The sequence below is a fragment of the Coptis chinensis genome, unplaced genomic scaffold (genome assembly GCF_015680905.1).
Source record: "Coptis chinensis isolate HL-2020 unplaced genomic scaffold, ASM1568090v1 utg3087_pilon_pilon, whole genome shotgun sequence".
Taxonomy (NCBI): Eukaryota; Viridiplantae; Streptophyta; class Magnoliopsida; order Ranunculales; family Ranunculaceae; genus Coptis; species Coptis chinensis.
Window position 1 is genome coordinate 42,872 of NW_028238143.1, and position 19,901 is coordinate 62,772.

Below are 19,901 nucleotides of genomic sequence, written 5' to 3' on the forward strand. Positions count from 1 at the left end.
ATCGAAAAAGAAGTATCGATCGCTTCTATCCTTTTTGATTTCAACGCTGAAATTAACCGAGCCACCAAATATACCGCTGCAACAAAAAATAACCTTTTTAGAACCTAACAACATAAACGGAAAACATTTCTTAAATTAGATGTGGTGAATTAGACCAGTAAGTTCACATACCGCAGCAAAAGAAGAGTCGCACGAGATGGAAATCAAATCTGACAAAGCAATATATGGTTGTTTTTGTAGATCCCTCAGATTAGTCGATCCCTCTCTTTTTTTGGTTAGATCGGTCTCTTTTTTTGGTGAAGATCGGTTTTTTTTTTTCTTTTTTATAGAGAAGATGATGAGGAAAATACATATTTACCCTCATTGAGATCTTCAGATCTAGAGGTCGGATCCGACGGCTCAAGAGGAGAGTGAGATAAGGGTGGCACTCTAAGAGTGGCACCCTATATATATATATATATATATATAGACAGCAACATTTCGGACAGCATCTAAACAGCAAAAACTCGTCCGTTGGATCATAATCAGATCAATATCAAGATGGAAATGTGATCTTTCAAAATTTTGGTGAAAACAGCGATATTTCGAAATTTGGGTGGTTTCGAAATTCTCCCCCTACGAAGGGTTTGGGTTTCCAATTTCTAAACAACAAAATCAAACCCAAAATCATCAACAACAAAATCATCAACAACAAAATCAGACTACCAAAATCATCATCAACAAAATCAAACCACCGAAAAACCCAAAATCAATACCCAAAAATCCAAAATTCAAAACCCCTTATTTTTTAAGTTCATGGGCGAAGTAGTATATGGTATTTTTTGCTCGATTGGAAGTGCTTAACATCTCTGGAAACCGTCTTACTGACGCATGTGGATCTTATTTCTACTATTTTGGTAAATTGCAAAGGTACAGTACTATTATTATATAACAAGAAAAAAATACTTGTTTTTAAGTTTCTTATAAAATCCTCTGTGTTCATATACTGTTTCCATCATCAGCCCTTTATAGCTTGAACATAGAACGTTGTTCTATTACATCCAGAACAATTCAAAAGATTGCTGACGCCATGGATCCCGGGTTTGTACTTGCACAACTTTGTTTAGGTACTTAGTCTCTAATCGCTGATTTAAGCATGCTTTATAGAAATTTGGGCTTTTAGGTTTTCTAAAATGTTTATGAAACATGACATAACAAGTCTATGTCTCAGATGTGGTAGGGCGGGACACCTCAAGGAAGACTGCCCCCAAGAAGAAAGACGGAGTGAAGGTATCTCAATCAGAGAAAACAGTGACAGTGCCAGGCCAGAGCAGCAGAAAGTAGAAGACAAAGGCAAAGGAAAAAAAATTCTAGTAGAGGTCGATTCCGGTGGTGAGACTGTTGCACATGTTGTAAAATTTGGAAATGAGTGTAGTCAATTTGTTTGTAGTGTGTTACTTGGTTTCTATGTTGGGTGTAGATGTGTGAACTGATTTTGTGGACTTCGATGATACGTGCTTATGTTTGCGCAAATTGTCCAAGAGAAGGTTTGGGTGTTTTTAGGAAAACGAGGGAAGCGGGTATAATGCCTGACTCAGTAGCATTGGCAACTATTGCTTCTGCTTGTGCACAGTTAGGGAATTTGGACATTGCAAAGACAATGCATGGATTTATTAGCAAGGCAGATATTAGCAAGGCAGGTATTTTGTGGACTCTGGTAGTTTTGATTGTGCGCGACGTCTGTTTTTGAGGTGTCTCCCAGAAATGTTGTAGTCTGGAACACCATGATTCATCAGTGTGTCAAGCATGAGAACTTGGGTGAGGCCCAAAACTTATTCAAGACGATGCCAGATAAAGATGTGGTATCATGGAATATGATGATTGGAGGATTGTCTCAAATGGGTCAAAGTAAGGAAGTGATAGTGTTTCTTTTCTGTTTCTGGAATGACTCTGACATTTCTGTTTTTGTAAAGTTGTGGTATCATGGAATAAGATAAAATGACTCTGACATTTCTGTTTCTTTTCTTGCTTTAGTGTACCATTTTGGATTACTAGATTTGAGACAAACTTAAACTCAACAATGTCAGGCATGAGAAATAGGTGCTTCTAGCCATCACAGATTCATTGAAGTTCAAAATAAACTCTGACAGGAATAACCAAAATTCGATATACACCAAAAACCAATATGGGCAGTTCGAAACATCTGACAGAAATTGCTTCTCATATGTCCAGTTCGAAACTCAACTCTGACAGAAGTTGTTAAGGAACTTAAGGCTGCTCTGACAGAACTAAAGGCTACTCTAACTTGTTATGATCAGTTCAAAATAAACTCTGACAGAACTAAACCAATATCAATCAATATGCAATATCAATTTTCTCTGACAGAACTAATCAATATGCAATATCAGTTTTAGCTAATCAATATTCTAAACCAATATTCGAAACCAATATTCTAAACCAACAGCCAAAACTTGCACCAAAACTTTGACAGCCAATACAAAATACAAAATACCAAATTCAATAGTATGGTCATCAATACAAAATTCGAAATTAGATTAGCTATTACACACCCCTAACTCTGACAGAACTGAAACTAAAAACTCTGACAGAACACACCCTAACTCTGACAGAACTGAAAACTCTGACAGAATACACCCTAACTCTGACAGAACTGAAAACTTTGATAGAACACACCCTTAACTTTGACAGAACTCAGCTTGCATCAATAACCAATCTTTCACAACACCAGCTACATTCATTGTAAGTGCCGAAGTCTTCCCAACAAGTCAAAACACCGCGTAGTAAAACTGGGGATCCGCGTGCACTCTTCTCCTCGCGATAAAAATATTTAAGCACGGCAATTGCATCACCTTCTTTAGGCATCTTCCTAGTCAAACCATAATAGTGGTTCCAACAATCCTTCTTTGTAAACCCAACTTCTTCCCCACTAAAAACAGTTGCAACTTTACCGACAGGTAAACCACTTTCACCAAAAATCTCAGTCAACTTCTTCGCTGCTTCAGGCATATTTTTATTCGATCTCATGAGAATTCTCTTTGCTGGACTAACCAAACCGTGGCTATGGTCATTTTCAACGCAGCTTACATAGTATATATCATCGTGTTTTCTTTTTGTAACACGCATTCTAGCGGGGCAACTACACTTGACAGTGCTAGTATTTCTAGAAACACTCACTTCGCCCACTTCTTTCTTGTTATGGATCCCTTCACGTGAACAAACTATTAAACAACCCCTAGCCAAATCCACACCGGTTTTCCAATCTGTCGACCGAACACGAATCTCAAATCCCTCTTGTTGACCATATTGTCTGTAGTATGTCTTTGCGTTGTCAACACTACTAAAAACCATACCTTCAAACGGAGCAACTATTCTATCCGGAGATTTATTCGACGAAGACCCAACAACTTACGTCATTGTCGATACCGGTTGTTACATTATCTCCCATTGACTCCATTTATAAATTTTGGGTTTGAAATACTAGCTAACAAGTTAAAAAACAAAGCTAACAACTGAAATTCAACATACCATATACTACTTCGCCCATGAACTTCGAAAATAAGGGGTTTTGAATTTTGGATTTTTGGGTATTGATTTTGGGTTTTTCTGTGGTTTGATTTTGTTGATGATGATTTCGGTAGTTTGATTTTGTTGTTGATGATTTCGTTGTTGATGATTTTGGGTTTGATTTTGTTGTTTAGAAATTGGAAACCCAAACCCTTCGTAGGGGGAGAATTTCGAAACCACCCAAATTTCGAAATATCGCTGTTTTCACCAAAATTTTGAAAGATCGCATTTCCATCTTGATATTGATCTGATTATGATCCAACGGACGAGTTTTTGCTGTTTAGATGCTGTCCGAAATGTTGCTGTCTCTCTAGCCTGCCCGATATATATATATATATATATATATATATATATATATATATATATATATATATATATATATATATATATATATATATATATCGGGTTTGTCTAGGGTGCCACTCTTAGAGTGCCACCCTTATCTCACTCTTCATTTGAGCCGTCCGATCGAGCCCTCTCTAGATCTTGGATCTAATTCACCAAATTCTTCGATATTTACCGATATTTCGATATTTCATCATCTTCTCTTAAAAAAAAAAAAACCGATCTTCTCTTAAAAAAAAAAAAAATCTTCACCAAAGAGTTCAAACCGATCTAACAAAAACCGAAATTCAAAACCGATCTAACCAAAAATTAAGACCAAGAGACCGATCTAACCAAAAAGAGACCGATCTAACCAAAAAGAGAGGGATCGACTAATCCGGCGATCTACAAAAACAACCATATATTGCTTTGTCGATTTGATTTCCATCTCTTCTTTTCTTTGCGGTATGTGAACTTCTTGGTCTAATTCACCACATCTAATTTAGATCTGTTTTCCGTTTATGTTGTTAGGTTCTAAAAAGGTTATTTTTTGTTGTATGGTATATTTTTGGTGGCTCGATGCGCTTCGCGTTGAAATCAAAAAGGTTAGAAGCGGCATGATACTTCCTTTTTCTCGATAGCATTTCATATATCTTTAACTTATATTAAACTGAACCTTATTAAGTAATAAAATTAAACCCGGTAATATTCTTTTTGTTTTAAGAATGTAAATTTACTTATGAAGTGGATGTGATTTAACTTGCATCTATGTCACATGACTAGAAGCAACAACTAATAACTGATAGAAATATTGGATTCGAGCATTTTGCTTACTGTATTATTTGGAAGATCCAAATGCAATATGACTAGAAGCAACAACTAACCTATCCAATATCCTTGAATACTCGACACCACCCCTATTTGTATTAGCTTTAGAGTCGTTTTAAGCTGCTTTGAATCGTGTCTTACTCTCATGCTTAGCAGTTCAAGGAGCTAAATGTGTTTAATTAGGTGTTAGCATATTTGATGAACTCTGTCAGAGTTCGGTGAATTCTGTCAGAGTTCTAAATTCTGTCAGAGTTCGGTGAATTCTGTCAGAGTTTTGAATTCTGTCAGAGTTTTGAACTCTGTCAGAGTTCTAAATTCTGTCAGAGTTCGGTGAACTCTGTCAGAGTTTTGAACTCTGTCAGAGTTCTAAATTCTGTCAGAGTTCGGTGAACTCTGTCAGAGTTTTGAACTCTGTCAGAGTTTTGAACTCTGTCAGAGTTTTGAACTCTGTCAGAGTTCTAAATTCTAAGTTCGATGAATTACATCGTCGAGTTTTGAACTTTGAACTCTGTCAGAGTTCGGTGAATTCTGTCAGAGTTCTAAATTCTGTCAGAGTTTGGTGAATTCTGTCAGAGTTTTGAATTATGTCAGAGTTTTGAACTCTATCAGAGTTCTGAATTCTGTCAGAGTTTTGAATTCTGTCAGAGTTTTGAACTCTGACAGAGTTCGGTGAAGTAGCATATTTGGTTAACTCTGTCAGAGTTTCGATGTTTAAGTTATTTACACTGTTTATGTACATTGGGATTTTTGACTGTTTAAGTTATTTATATTTTTAATTTTTTCGATTTATAGAAATGGAGACATAGACATCAATGTTATGTTTATCCAAGTTCAAAATAAATAAATCATTAAATCAAACAATGAAGTTATGAACTTATTGTCTCTCCTGTTGATATCACTAGATTTTTATTTGAGGCCATATCGACCGGAGATCTTGCTTGATTCAAAATAAATATATAGCTCTGTTTCGAATAAAGGTTACTGTTCTATCTTTCTATCTTTTTTTTTATATATATATAATGTTATGTTTGATTCAATTCTTTTGAATTCTAGACACCCATTTTGTACTTTCCCTGTTGATGAATTACATGACAAGATACAAAAGAGTAAACACACGGTTTAGCTAAAATAGATGTTGAGTTAAGTTACTATTAGAGAGAATAAATCATGCTTATTTTCATTATTGATTTTGAATTAATAATTTAGCGTAACGGAAGAAGTTATGCGAGAGGATTTTGCATTGTAAACTCCTCGGCTACTAAGACAAATTTTAAAATGAAAGTATATTATGAATGCATTTTTATTTTCTTCCTTTGCTTTTGGATTTTTTGTTTTGTTCGGTGAAAGAGAAAGAAAAAATGTTAAGGTTTGTACGTTTCATCACTCGTCACTAATGCTATACTCATCTTCACATTATCTATTATAAATTGATAATTATGGCTAAGCCTTAACTCTGCCATCCAACAGACATTTCTGTTTCAATATTAAGAATACATCCTCCAATCGAATTCCATACATAGGACCTACAGTTAGTAGTTGGTACTACTCAACAAACTACACAATCCTACTGTGGAAGAATTCGGGAAAACAATGATTAGTTAAAATCAAGGTATTAAGATGATTGATATTTTTTTGGTAAAGAAGTAGATGGATAAGTTTAACTGCATGTTTAAGCCCATACAATTAATAATAATACAATTCTTAGGACTTTGTTGAGGTTTCTGTCAGAGTTCGGTGAACTCTGTCAGAGTTCGGTGAACTCTGTCAGAGTTTTGAACTCTGTCAGAGTTTTAAATTCTGTCAGAGTTCTAAATTCTGTCAGAGTTCCAATGCCTTTCCTTTAGCGTCCGCGGTTCGCTGTTGGACAGAAGAGTATAATTCATTCTTTAATCTTTTCTATGATTCATTCATTATATTACTGATCATGTAAACGGAGACCTTTCTAAGGTTCCCTAGATCTTATCCCACCAAGGTAAAGGTGTTGGATCAATGCCATCGCCGGTTCGATCGATGGTAGTCTGGGGTCATTTATCCTATATATGCAAATGGAGGGAGGATCTTTACCCTTCCCGCCCGGCCGACCCATTCCTTCCTAAAGTCGAGGAATAGCGGGATGAGGAAATAGTATGTAAATATAGCAACAGAAGACTAAGGGTGGTAGAACCTACTCCTTTCTTTCTTCTCTTATGATATAATGATCTTGCACGATCTCACCGGGGGGTTTAAAAAACGCTTGAATTGACTCAAGTAAAAATAGCAATCGCTATACAAGAATCTGTTTCTACTTTAGGAGTCTTTGTGGCATAAAAAGAAGCTTGGGAAGAGGGGAAGGGACTCGATACCGTGCAATAGGCAAAGAAGGCATAAGAGGGAAGCAAACAGGGCTTTGAAGCCGCCCTACACCTAGAAAACTACTGGATGGGATCTTTGACCTGCATCGCAAACCAACCTAATATAGATTCGAGAAAAGAAACTACACTAGCCCAAACAAACGAGGCTTAGAAAACAATAGGGGCGAGTAAGGGGGCCATTACAAACAAACGGAGTCGGTGTGGAACCTATTAAGAAGCTAATGGCGTCTTGAGTTTACTAGGTTCGGGGAGATAAATAAGTAGGCTTCAAAGCCATAGTTGGCCAAGAGCCGACCAAAAAAGCTAGAGGGAGCTAAAGGAAGCGGTACTTTTGAGTCTTGACCAGTCCACCTGTCTGAGAGGGAATGAACCTTTAGGGGGTCGAGGGGGTAGGAAGGATATCGTGTTTTGATGCGGGATGTTTTCTAGTTGAATATGCATTTCATTCCGTAGAGGACTAGACTATCGATTCCGTTGAGCCGACTTTAGAGAAGGGGGCCTAGTGGTGTGAGCTTGGCTGTGAGCTTGAAGTAGGCGGGGTCCCTTCCATTGCTTCTTCAGTAGTGCACTTTCTCATTTCGAAGGCTTGAAGTGGCCTCTACTAGTCTGAAGGAGGAAACTACGGATCTTTGCCGAACGGAATGATAATGATAATGGTCAGAAAGAAGCATGAGCCACGAGCTATCGGCTTAGGCTTGCTCACAATCCGTTAGTTTTGAGGAGTAGTTTTACTTCTAGTTTTGAGATACCTTGGCACGAAGCATAGGACTTGTGAAGCTCATGGCTGGCTTCCCGCATCCGATTGTACTCACTCGAGTCTTCCCGCCATGTAGTACCGTCAACCGGACTGGACTTCATTTCCTTGGGCAGTCTAGTTCCCAACCCGAATCTGAAAGTGCCAAGTCGACTCCCTCATCTGCAAGTCAAAGTGTCTAATTCAATTGCAAACCGGAGTACTAAAAGGAAGGACCTACCGCTTGAAGGCTGCTATAGGATAGGTCGCTAGCTCAAGAAAGCAAAGTGGTGACCTTAAGCTTAGCCGGATAGGCAAAAGGACTTACTATGTGTGAGGCTACTTTGAGATCTTAAGCGAGGAGCTAGTTCAATAGTTTGAATAGCTTCTAATCACGCTTTGAGAAGTAGTGGAGTGGCAAACAACAAATGAGAATGAGGGCGGTGAGTGGGGTCGGTTAAAGTAAGCAACAAGGCATGATGAGATCTGAACCCTACCTTGGCGTGCACGAGAATGGGCTTTTGCATTTTGTCTTCGGTTGAGGCCTATCCATCCTATGCCCCGTATGTTTTATCAATCGAACTTCAAACTCAACCTCGGATCGAGGCCTTCTTCGCCGGAAATTTGTTTGATTCATTCCCTTTGCTATTCATTCTAAACCCAACCCAGCTACAAATCGTAAAACACGGCATAGCAACAATGACTAGCTACTCCTTCCGCTAGGAAGCAGAGCTCGACATTACCTCCCACCCGGGCGTGGGGACCAAGCAAGCGATAAGGCCCGATAGCTCATTCGAAGCAAGCCCTAATTAATTGAATTATTTGATTAATTCAATCAATCGATCTCACCTTTGTTGATATCGTCTTTCTTAGGGATACCCGAAGCAAGCAAGGCAAGGACTCTACTAAGCACTTTATGCAAGTAGATCTGAGTTGAGTTCGTTGAATTTGTCCGAGTTTTGAATTCTTCTAAATCACCATGCAAAAAGGTTCTAAATTCTAAGTCCCAATCAAATCATTCCAATTGATCGCACCCTTTATTAGAATTAAAGTGCTTAATTGCACTAAGCTTTTCAGAATATCTTCCGATGACCGGGTGTATTGATCCTAATTTCTTCCATACATAATGCTCCCCTTTCGTCATAAAAGGCGTGGTTTCTCCGCGCTATAATGATGATCAAATCACGATCATGGGATAGCCCGGTTCTAATTCTATATCGCGGATTAGAATTGAAATTAAGACCCGAAGCTTATTTAGTTCCGGATGATGTAGAGCCAATTGAATTTATTTCCTTAGGTTCCTAGCTCTCCTCTCGGGTGGGTTGGAAAACTTTCATATCAAAGGGGTTAGCTCTATCGAGCGAAGGTTAGGTTTTCAAAGTGGTAGGCTTAGAGCCCGACAATAAAGCTAGAAAAGTCTACCCGCGGCGAGTAGTCTTTGCCAAAGCAAAAAAGTAAATGCTTATTTCATCTTTCTTGAGATGAAATGCAAACGGCGGTGGTCTTTGGGGTCCAACTTCTTTCTTTTTGTCTGCGTATTGGACTTGCCGACATATCCAAAACGTAAGTGAGTCGAATCAAGCTCTTGTCGTTACGTCCATTCAAACGATGCTATAACTTAAGAAAGAGGCGGCCCCTCTTATAATAATAGTAGATCATTTTTCGGCATGCTATCCATTTGAATTGTTTTCTCCTCCCTTTCCAGCCATCATTTCGATCATTTTTGCATTATAGTCCTCCTCAACTAAACAAAAAACACCTAAGATTAACAGAAGAAGGTCTATCCCTTCAATCCATTTTGAAAGCCAAGCAAGCTCGGGTAAATGGCCTAGAAATACATGCACACCTTAGATATAGATTGGCATGCACACCGCCTTATTTCGTTATTTGTTTTTTCACGTTGGTATTGCAACAATTTGAATTAGTTGAATGTCTTATTTTTAACTCCTATTTATTTTGTAGCAATGCCTCGAACAAAGAATCTGAATGTGAAGAATGCAGCAAAAAGTGTTTTCACGGGTGCTAAGAAGTTGTTAGGTGGGGGGAGTAGTAGTTCGGGTCGCGAGGAGCCTGAGAAAAAGAGAGAAAGGGCAACAACTACCTCGGCATCAGTCCGTAGAGGGGATCGGAAAGCGGATGATCCCAGTAATGTAGTAAGTGGTGTAGAGTTAGGAAATCAAAAGAGAAGAAAGCAAACAATTATGAGTGATGTAGATTTAGATGTAGATGTAGATGTAGATTTAGATTTAGATTTAGATGAAGATGAAGATGTAGATGTAGATGATGTAAATATGGATCGTGGGAAGAGTGTAGCTGTAGGTGATGATGAAGAAGATGACGAAGAGGGTGTTGATGACGCTGAGGAGGAGGGGACGGAGGAGGATGAGGAGGAGGAGGAGGAGGAGGAGGAGGGAGGAGGAGGAGGAGGGAAGTCCACGAGTCCACATGCACAGCACCTCCGGTGAATATTGTGAGAAAGTCCAACAATGACTTGGAGTTCGAGAGAGGTGTTTATGGAGGTGGCCCTCGTGTGTCACATCTATTGTATGACTATCTATCAGTGCACGTGGCTCGCGATGTTTGGGAGGGGCAGGTAATATTATCATATAGTGTCTATTAGTATTTAAATTTTGTATTCTGAAACTTGTGCATACATTAATACTAAGTTTTTGTTGTTTTAAGGGGGCGAGGGGTGTTGAAGTGCCATGGGCACCTCAACAAGTTAGTCTGATGGGATATCGAGGAGAGTGTTGGTTGTTCTACTTTTCACGTGGAGCTTCAAAGGACCGGCTTATGTGCTCTCGGTCTTAGGTGTATCTGAGGCATCGGGATCTGTGTTGGTCTCTGCGTTTGTGGAGAGGTGGCATCGAGAGACCAACCGTTTCATATCTTGTGGGGGCGAGATGACAATCCGTTGGGCGATGTTTCCCAACTCTTAGGAGTTCGATCGAGAGGCAAAGCGGTGGTAGGGACACGATTTGACCTTGAAACAGAACAAAAAGACTTCTCCACAAAAATCTTGGCATACCCATGGATAAGATAGATCTGGAGATGAAATCCAATAAGTTCACTTCAAAGTTAGGATGGATTTCTTGATGAAGCGGTTTCTTTGGGAAGGTAAGAGATGAAGATTTCACGTGATGAAAATGGGGTTGTTGTGAAGAAGCGTCAACCCAAAAAAGAGGTCTGCGGTTTCTTTGTGAGAGCTTATCATTATTTTTCTTTGGATGTACCGCCTTTACCGACACCGTCACGGAACTAGGTTCCCGTTTGTTATCTGAGGCTGCTTTGAAATTTGCGAGATCGAGAGACTACGGCGTGGGGTGCGACCTTCTTGGCTTACTTATGCGAGGGTCTTGGGACTGCCACAAGTGCCAAGGTGAAGGGTGTTTCGGGCTATTTCACTCTCCTACGGTATTAGTTTTTTGTTTTTCTTTTCAATGTCAATTTTATCTATCTATTACAATATTAACTTCGGTGTCTATATTAATGTAGGCATGGATTTATGAGTACTTCCGGTGTTAGGGCCATACCCAAATGAGGGACTATCATTTGAGCATGTCCCGTGCTAATAGGTACTTTCGATTACTCAATCTTTTATGCTAGCACAACAATTTTGCATTGAAGTATACCGAGCCACCATTGATAATATGACTTGTACCGATGTAAGTATTTTTGTATGTAAATAGTTTTATTTATTAATTAATATTATTAGTATGTGATTAATGATTAATTTCCTCGATCATATGCTATTTGGCGGGTTGAATGGTATCCACATGTTGAAGTCCGAGCTACGGCGGTGGATGAAATAGCATTTTTCGAGGGATTTATATGCTTTCTTGATAATGTCGAAGCGATTACAATGTTCTGCGAGGGTTGTCGTCGTCGGTTAGGTCATATGCAGTTTGTACCCTCGGATCCCCAAAACCAAAAGAGCTCGGCGAACTACTTCGGACCTTGGGTATGATGTAAAATTTAATATTCGTCTTCTTCTTTGGAGTAATTGGCGAGAATCACTTGATTCAACTTGAACAATCGCGGACCCATTCCGTCTTATCCATGGGAGTGTGTTAGTAGATACATGAGTTGATGCGAAAACAATAGTCATATGAGAATGATAAACCACGATCATCTTAGTCACTACTCCCTACAGAGTCTTCCATATCATAATCTGGTGAGTTAATATCTTACAACGTTAATTTTTGTTTTGTTTTGTTTTGTTTTGGTATTTTATAAATGTAAATGTATATACTAATGTAGTTTTGTGTTTTAATTTTGACAGCACCCCGTCGTCGATGAAATTTCTAAACTTTTCAATCAAGGCCTGCAATTGGGTGGGACTGCGATTCGAGAGGATGCACAAAACGAGTTCATGGAGGCATACAATTTGACCCGGTGCAAGTTCATTGGCGGACGATATCGTGAAGGAGCATAGGATTTAGGTATGTTGAGTTTGGTTAGTTTAGGGTTTAGGGTTTAGTGGCCATATATCTTGTTTTGGTGTGTTGAGCATAGGATTGCGGCTTGTGGCCATATATCTTGTTTTGGTGTGTCCACCACCACTTTTGAGTTTGAAATAGACACCCGGCTGTTCAATGGCATCAACAATAGTGTTTTATGCTTAAAAAAGGAGGAACTTAGCACCTTTTCACATTAGTTGGATCTTTTCTTAGTAGACATATAACGACAAAGTTTGAGGACTTGCTAGGGTCTTAGAAAACATAGCTAGTTTGGCAAATTGTCCATTCTGATCCACTTAAATATGATAGTGTTAAGTCTTGATTAGGTCATGTAGCGATTGGTGTTTCTCATGATCACGGCAATTACTTAATGTATTTACGGGGTCTAGAGTGTAGTTAGTCTACTCGATGTGAAACTGCCACTTCTCATGGCGATAATTTCCCAAACTATGAGTTTGATATTTTTGGACAATGGCATATATATGAAAATCTTAGAAATCATGATTTTGCATTTGAAATTTGAATTTTATGTTATCTTTGTTTGTAGCTTTCGAAATGGAGGGCGGTGATGAAATTGATCGCGATGTTGCACCCGTTTGGGGGTGCTCTCGGCGGTATAATAATAGCATGATGAAAGCCGTAAAATTTGGTAGGGAAAAGGTTATTAATGATAGAGTCTTTGTCGAAGTCTGTTATTTTCGGTTTTGTCAAAGATTATCTTTAGGTGTAAAATTACCAAAGAAAGGGTTAAGACATTTGTAACCGATACCTCCATATGGTTTTATGTTCTTGATCAATATGTAAAAATATGATAATCCGGCTTTTACTTGGTTTGTGGACTCATGTTTTACTTTGAAATAATGGAAGTACAATTCTTCCTTACGTTTTGTAATCACAATCGGATTCGATGGTCTTATAACTGAATTATTTCTCGTGGATGTATGTTTCCATATATGCTTTCTGCCCCCAATCTACGGGTGATTAAACCCCGTAGTGGCGGTGATGTATAGGGATTACGGGGCATTATCAACCTTGTTCATGTGATGAATTCATTAATAAGATTGGCAAGGAATAAGAGTAAGACCTTGATAGTATACGATCACCATCTTGAAATTATGATCCGGAAAGCTTGGCATTCTCACTCGGGCTTATTTAGTATATTGAAGAGGTAATTTTCAAAGAGAAAATGTGTCCTATCTGCTATCTGGCTATACGAGTAAATTAGCTACAATTATATTAAATGTTCTAGCCATCTGATTGGTTGTATACAAGCATTATAACAAAGTAATGCTTGTATACAAATTGGTTGTCTAATTTCGTATCTTAGCGAGCATGAGCCATACATTGCTTGATCGGTTGAAATGCTTACATTGCTTGATCGGTTGAACTTGCGTCATGGCGTGTCGTGTCTGTTTGGACTTCGAACTTGCATTAGAAAACGGCATGGCGTGTCTGTTTGGACTTCGAACTTGCGTAAAAAATGGCGTGTCTGTTTGGACTTCGAACTTGCGTCAAAAATGGCGTGTCTGTTTGGACTTTGTCCCAAACGGCATGGCCAGACCGTTTGGACTTTGTCCAAAACGGCATGGCCACACCGTTTGGCCTTAGTTCCAAACGGTGTGGCCAGCCGTTTTGGACAAAGTCAAAACGATGCAGCCATGCCGTTTAATACAAAGTCAAAACGGACACCATTTTTTTTGCAGTTCAAAGTCAAAGCGGCATGGCCACACCGTTTGTCCTTAGTACCAAAGCGGTGTGGCCATGCCGTTTGAGACTAAAACCAAACGGTGCCCATGTCGTTTGGACTTTGAACTTGCAAAAAAAAGGCGTGTCTGTTTGGACTTTGTCCCCAAAAGGCATGGCCACCGTTTGGACTTTGTCCCCAAAACGGCATAGCCACCCGTTTGGTACTAAGGACAAAGCGGTGTGGCCATTACCGTTTGGGACAAAGTCAAAACGGTGTGGCCATGCCGTTTGGACTTTGAACTTGCAAAAAATGGTTTTTGGACTTGAACTTGGAAAAATGGCTTTTGGACTTGCGTCAAAATGGCGTTAATGCGTTTGGACTTGAACTTGCGTCAAAATGGCGTGTTCGTTTGGACTTTGAACTTGCGTCAAAAATGGCGTGTCTGTTTGGACTTGAACTTGCGTCAAAAATGGCGTGTTAATGTTTGGACTTGAACTTGCGTCAAAAATGGCGGCGTGGCGTGTTTGGACTTGAACTTGCGTCATGGCGTTGGACTTGAACTTGTCATGCCGTTTTTGGACTTGAACTTGCATTAAAATGGCATGGCCATGTTTTTGGACTTGAACTTGCGTCAAAAATGGTTTTGGACTTGAACTTGCGTCAAAATGGCGTGTTTGGACTTGAACTTGCGTCAAAAATGAACTTTGGACTTGAACTTGCGTCAAAATGGCGTGTCTGTTTGGACTTGAACTTGCGTCAAAATGGCGTGTTTGGACTGTTTGGACTTTGTCCCCGGCGGCATGGCGAACCGTTTGGACTTTGTCCAAAAGCGGCATAATTTGGACCGTTTGGACTTTAGTTCAAAGCGGTGTGGCGGCCGTTTTGGACAAAGTCCAAAACGGTGTGCAGCCATGCCGTTTGGTACAAAGTCAAAAGTCGGACACAACCATTTTTTTGCAAGTTCAAAGTCAACGGCATAAATTTACCACCGTTTGTCCTTAGTACCAAAGCGGTGTGGCCATGCCGTTTGAGACTAAGGCCAAACGGTGCAGGCCATGTCGTTTGGACTTTGAACTTGCAAAAAAAGCGTGTCGTTTTGGACTTTGTCCCCAAAAGCGGCATGGCCACACCGTTTGGACTTTGTGTGGCCATGCCGGCAAAAAAATCAAACGGCAATACCCGTTTGGACTTTGAACTTGCAAAAAAATGGTTTGTGCGTTTGGACTTGAACTTGCGTCAAAAATGGCGTTAATTTGGGACTTTGAACTTGCGTCAAAAATGGCGTGTCTGTTTGGACTTGAACTTGCGTCATGGCGTGTACGGCTTTTGGACTTTGAACTTGCATTAAAATTTGCAAACTAATGGCGGTTTTTGGACTTTGTCCGAACTTGCGTCAAAATGGACGGTGTAACCATGTTTTGACTTTGAACTTGCGTCATGGCGTGTTTTTGTGGTTTGGACTTGAACTTGCATTAAAAATGGGTAAAAATGTCTGTTTGGACTTGAACTTGCGTCAAAAATGGCGTGTGTCTGTTTGGACTTGAACTTGCGTCATGGCGTGTAGTAATGCGTGTTTGGACTTGAACTTGCAAAAAACTTGCATTAATGCGGACTTGAACTTGCGTCAAAAAAAATAGCGTGTCTGTTTGGACTTGAACTTGCGTCAAAAATGGCGTGTCTGTTTGGACTTGAACTTGCGTCAAAAAAAATGCGTTAATGCTGTTTGGACTTGAACTTGCGTCATGGCGTGTCGTGTAATGCGTTTGGACTTGAACTTGCATTAAAAACGGCATGGCGTGTCGTTTGGACTTGAACTTGCGTCAAAAATGGCGTGTAATGTTTGGACTTGAACTTGCGTTAAAAATGGTGTGTCTTTTGGACTTTGTCCCCAAAAGCGGCATGGCGAAACGTTTGGACTTTGTCCAAAACGCGGCATAACCACCGTTTAACCTTAGTTCCAAGCGGTGTGGCGGGCCGTTTTGGACAAAGTCCAAACGGTTCAGCCATGCCGTTTGGGTAAAAAGTCAAACGATTACACCATTTTTTTTTGCAGTTCAAAGTCAACGGCATCCACACCGTTTGGCCTTAATTCCAAACGGTGTGGCCATGCCGTTGAACTAAGGCCAACGGTGCGGCCATGTCGTTTGGACTTTGAACTTGCAAAAATAGAGTAATCTGTTTGGACTTTGTCCAAAGCGGCATAACCACACCGTTTGGTACTAAGGCCAAGCGGTGTGGCCATACCGTTTGGGACAAAGTCAAAACAGATTCTGCTCATTTTTTATCAAATTCAAATCAAAACGATATCGCCGTACTAAGTCCATATCGTTGATGTTGATGTTTTGGCAATTTATCGGTTTGGTTTGTTTGTGTTGATGTTCATTGATGATCATATGAGTTGAGGTAAAATTTGTTGTTGACAAGCGTTGGCATTATCTTGGTGGTATAGTATGCGCATCAATACATCATATCAACTTACGGAACAAAATTGCAAGTGGAGCGCCAGTGTAACAACAAGTAACATTTATAATAAGCACATCAAAATGCTTTATGCAATCCCAAATATTATTGTTACGTATTACAACATTTAAGCACATCGAGAATGAATTAGCAACAAGTATAGCTGCTGCACCTAGCTTTGGCTTGTTCAAGCCTTTCACTCCAAGTTTCAGCTCTCTTCAACTTCTCCACCTTCTTTCAACATTCGCTTCTTCTCTGCAAAGCTCTTTTCGACAATTTCTCCGTTATAGCTAATAACTCAATTTTGGCACTTTCTTGAATGGTGCATAGTCAAGGTGGCGGTGATCTTGTGGCATCTTGTGGAACTATAGCGATGAAAAACATAACCCATGAGAATGATGAAAAGGCTGAAGATCGATTGATGCAAAGTCGAGGGGCTGGAAGCGAGCGGATGAGAAGGCGATATTTTTACCTAAAAGCAAAGCTTTGCCTCCAGTTCTCCATTTCTCCTTGAGCCATACTTCTCTTTTCTACAATATCAATGAGATTAGAACTCAGTCTAATTAAACTCCCCAAATGTAACCTAAACCAGCAATATTAAAATTTGAAAATAAAAAAGGAGAAAGAAGTTATCAAAAAAAGCACCGGTCTATCATTATGATGTTTCATATCTAGAGCCTAACAGACAACATTAGATACTATCCAATGGACATAATGATGCAATAGAACACAACCCTCGACACAGTTCAACTTAACAACACTTGATAAAACTCTAACAAGGCTGCCATATCTAAACCACTATTAACAAGTCCAGACATCAATGAAGTCCATGACGCGCAGATAAAAATATCATTAGAACTAGTGAACATTTAGAATCAAAGAGTTTTGAATAAATCTATACTTACAATCGACAGATTACGTATTATTTTTCTCCGGACAATTTCTCGAGTCATGGTTAGCAATCTGTCCACATCTGTGACACTTTCTTCCTGAATTGTTTAGGGCTATCTCTTTGGGGGATTTCCATCTATCCGCTTTCTTCTTCCCCCTCCCTTTTGTTTGAGAAATGTTGGGATTCAAAATCAATAGCTGAAATAAAGACCGAATTAAAATAAATATTTATATCAAATTAAACACCGAATTAAACACTAAATTTATATCAAATTAAACATTCAAATAAAAAAAACCTGTGATGTATTAACCGAAGGTATCGAAGGCTCTGCAACTGGAGGCTCTGCAACTGGAGGCTTTGCAACTGGAGGCTCTGCAACTGGAGGCTCTGCAACTTCTGCGTCTCCTTTGTAGGAAGTCTCATTAAACTTTGAAATTTCAATAGCCATTTCACCAATCTTTTCAATAAAATATGAATAACCCTCAAAAGTATCGGCGCGAGCGTAGAAGCCACTTGAGAAGCAACCTTGATAGAATGAGCCACTCTCAAAGGTTCATTTGAGACATTCCCGACCACAAATCCAGTATCAAACTCCGCTCTATAAGTGTTAGACTTTTGCATCCACCGCGTCAATCTAAAATGGTTTGGAATCTCTTCAATCTCGTATCGCATAAAAACCTTTAAGATATGACCACAAAGCAAACCCATAAACTGAAAGTACTTGCATTCGCAGTCTCCCTCTAAGGTTCCTCTATCGAAACTCACTCTCCAAACTGAATTCTTGAGCGGGTCTCTCCATTTCACCATGTAGCTTCGGTTCCATACACATCAATTTGTTCCCCATCAATTTTGTACTCCATCTTTGCCTTTTCTAGTTGCTCTTTAAATTTATTGAATATTGAGATCATTATAGACCTTGGCGGCATGCATAAGGATGAAAGCATCGTTAGGCACAATCCGTGAACTATGCTTTCGTCTTGATGTCGGAATCTCTTTCTTTCCTAGCAAGCAAAGTCAAAGACTTCTCATTACCATGTACAAACTGCATAAAAGCGTGGTCGTCGAATTGACAAACCGGTCATAATGAGCATTCATCGATTCACGACCCCGGTCGTGTGCATACCGACAAAAAGGTGCCAGCGATAACAAGGAACCCATTTCTCCGCGTTGAATATATCTCTGTCAACCAAGGATTTTCAGACAACTCATACTTCTCAATGATTGTACACCATCTTCTCTCAAAATCAACAATCCTATCTGAAAAAAAAATAGTGTTCTTCAACTCGGTTTACCAATGTCTCAAATTTGGTAAATGACATCTTCTCTTGGAATTTCTGCATAATATGCCAAAGGCGATGCGATGGCGAGTATTAGGAAACACTTTGGCAATGGCTGCTGTCATCATCGCTCTATCACAGTGGGTGATGATTGCGGTTGGCGCCGACCACCCATGGCTGCAAGCCGGGCTTTAAATAGCCATATGAATGTATCTTACGTCTCATCAAGCAACAATCGCCAACCAAACTGAATCGTGATAATGATGGTTGACTCGATAAAAGGGGCAAAAGGCATGGAATATGCATTGAGTGCGATATGTGGTATCAAAAGACCACAACATCTCCGAAATATTCATCGCGGCATCGAGACCTCCCATGAACCCGAGAAAAAGTTCACCGATCCCATTTTCATCTAAATCAATAAGCGTAATAGAGGCAGGGATCCTCGGCCTCTCTTACGCATAAAATATTGCGGCCGGCGGGTTGCATCACCTTCTTTAGGCATCTTTACGGTCAAACCATAATAATGGTTCCAACAATCTTTACGTGTAAACCCACTTCCTCTCCATGGAAAACGGATGCCACTTTCCCAATGAGGATAAAGCTGTTATCACTAAATATCTCGGTCAAGCGCCCGGCGCCCGGGCATATGTTTGTTAGTTTTCATGCAAATTCTCTTCGATGGGGTCACCGGACCGTGACTATGGTCATTATGAGCAACCTGACCTCATATATCTCTTCATGCATTCTTTTCTTATCTGAAATTCTAGCTTGGCAACCACACGGATAGTTGATGTATTTCTTGATCGGACTTCATCTCTCTTAGGAGTCTTAACCCCTTCCGTGAGCAAACCGGTAAACAACCACTAACCAAATCCACCTGATTTTGTTGCTTAGAAGTCGTCGAACCACGAGTCTCAAATCCCTCTTGTTGACCATACTCTTTGTAATAAGTCTTTGCCTCGTCAATACTTGTAAAAGTCATTCCTATATAAGGAGCGACTAATGTTTGCGTGCCTTGAGCGGGGGCTTTAGTAGGCGAAGACCCAACTCGTCTTCTTCGATATTGATTGATGTCTCTGTCTCCATTTCTATAAATCGAAAAAATAAAAATATAAATAACTTAAAATATCAAAATCCCAATGTACATAAGCGGTGTAAATAACTTAAACATCGAAACTTCGGCGAGTTAACCAAATATGCTACTTCACGAACTTCTGTCGAGTTCAAAACTCTGACGAGTTCACCGAATATGCTAGTTCACGAACTCGGAGTTCAAAACTTCGACAAAGTTCACGAATATGTTAGTTCACGAACTCGGCGAG

The 19,901-nt window shown here is 39.7% G+C and overlaps 1 protein-coding gene and 2 long non-coding RNA genes across 3 annotated transcripts; 1 reads left to right on the forward strand and 2 right to left on the reverse strand.

The window, feature by feature from the left end:
• The first annotated feature begins 571 nt into the window (after nt 1–571).
• Nucleotides 572–1,999, forward strand: LOC147473249 (uncharacterized). The gene is made up of 3 exons (XR_015210513.1): nt 572–909; nt 1,002–1,106; nt 1,211–1,999. It is a non-coding gene; the product is annotated as an uncharacterized LOC147473249 (long non-coding RNA).
• Nucleotides 2,000–2,691: 692 nt separating this feature from the next.
• Nucleotides 2,692–3,348, reverse strand: LOC147473250 (putative protein FAR1-RELATED SEQUENCE 10). Its single transcript, XM_086587679.1, has one exon. It carries the CDS (start codon nt 3,346–3,348, stop codon nt 2,692–2,694), a length of 657 nt encoding a protein of 218 aa, XP_086443805.1.
• Nucleotides 3,349–16,879: 13,531 nt separating this feature from the next.
• On the reverse strand, nt 16,880–17,783 carry LOC147473251 (uncharacterized). Its single transcript, XR_015210510.1, has 3 exons — nt 17,595–17,783; nt 17,313–17,496; nt 16,880–16,937 (listed from the first exon to the last, which is right to left on the reverse strand). It is a non-coding gene; the product is annotated as an uncharacterized LOC147473251 (long non-coding RNA).
• Nucleotides 17,784–19,901: the final 2,118 nt, after the last annotated feature.

Coding starts and splice junctions, on each gene's coding strand:
- LOC147473250 (XM_086587679.1), bottom strand. CDS start 3,348: ATGGTTTTTAGTAGTGTTGACAACGCAAAGACATACTACAGACAATAT.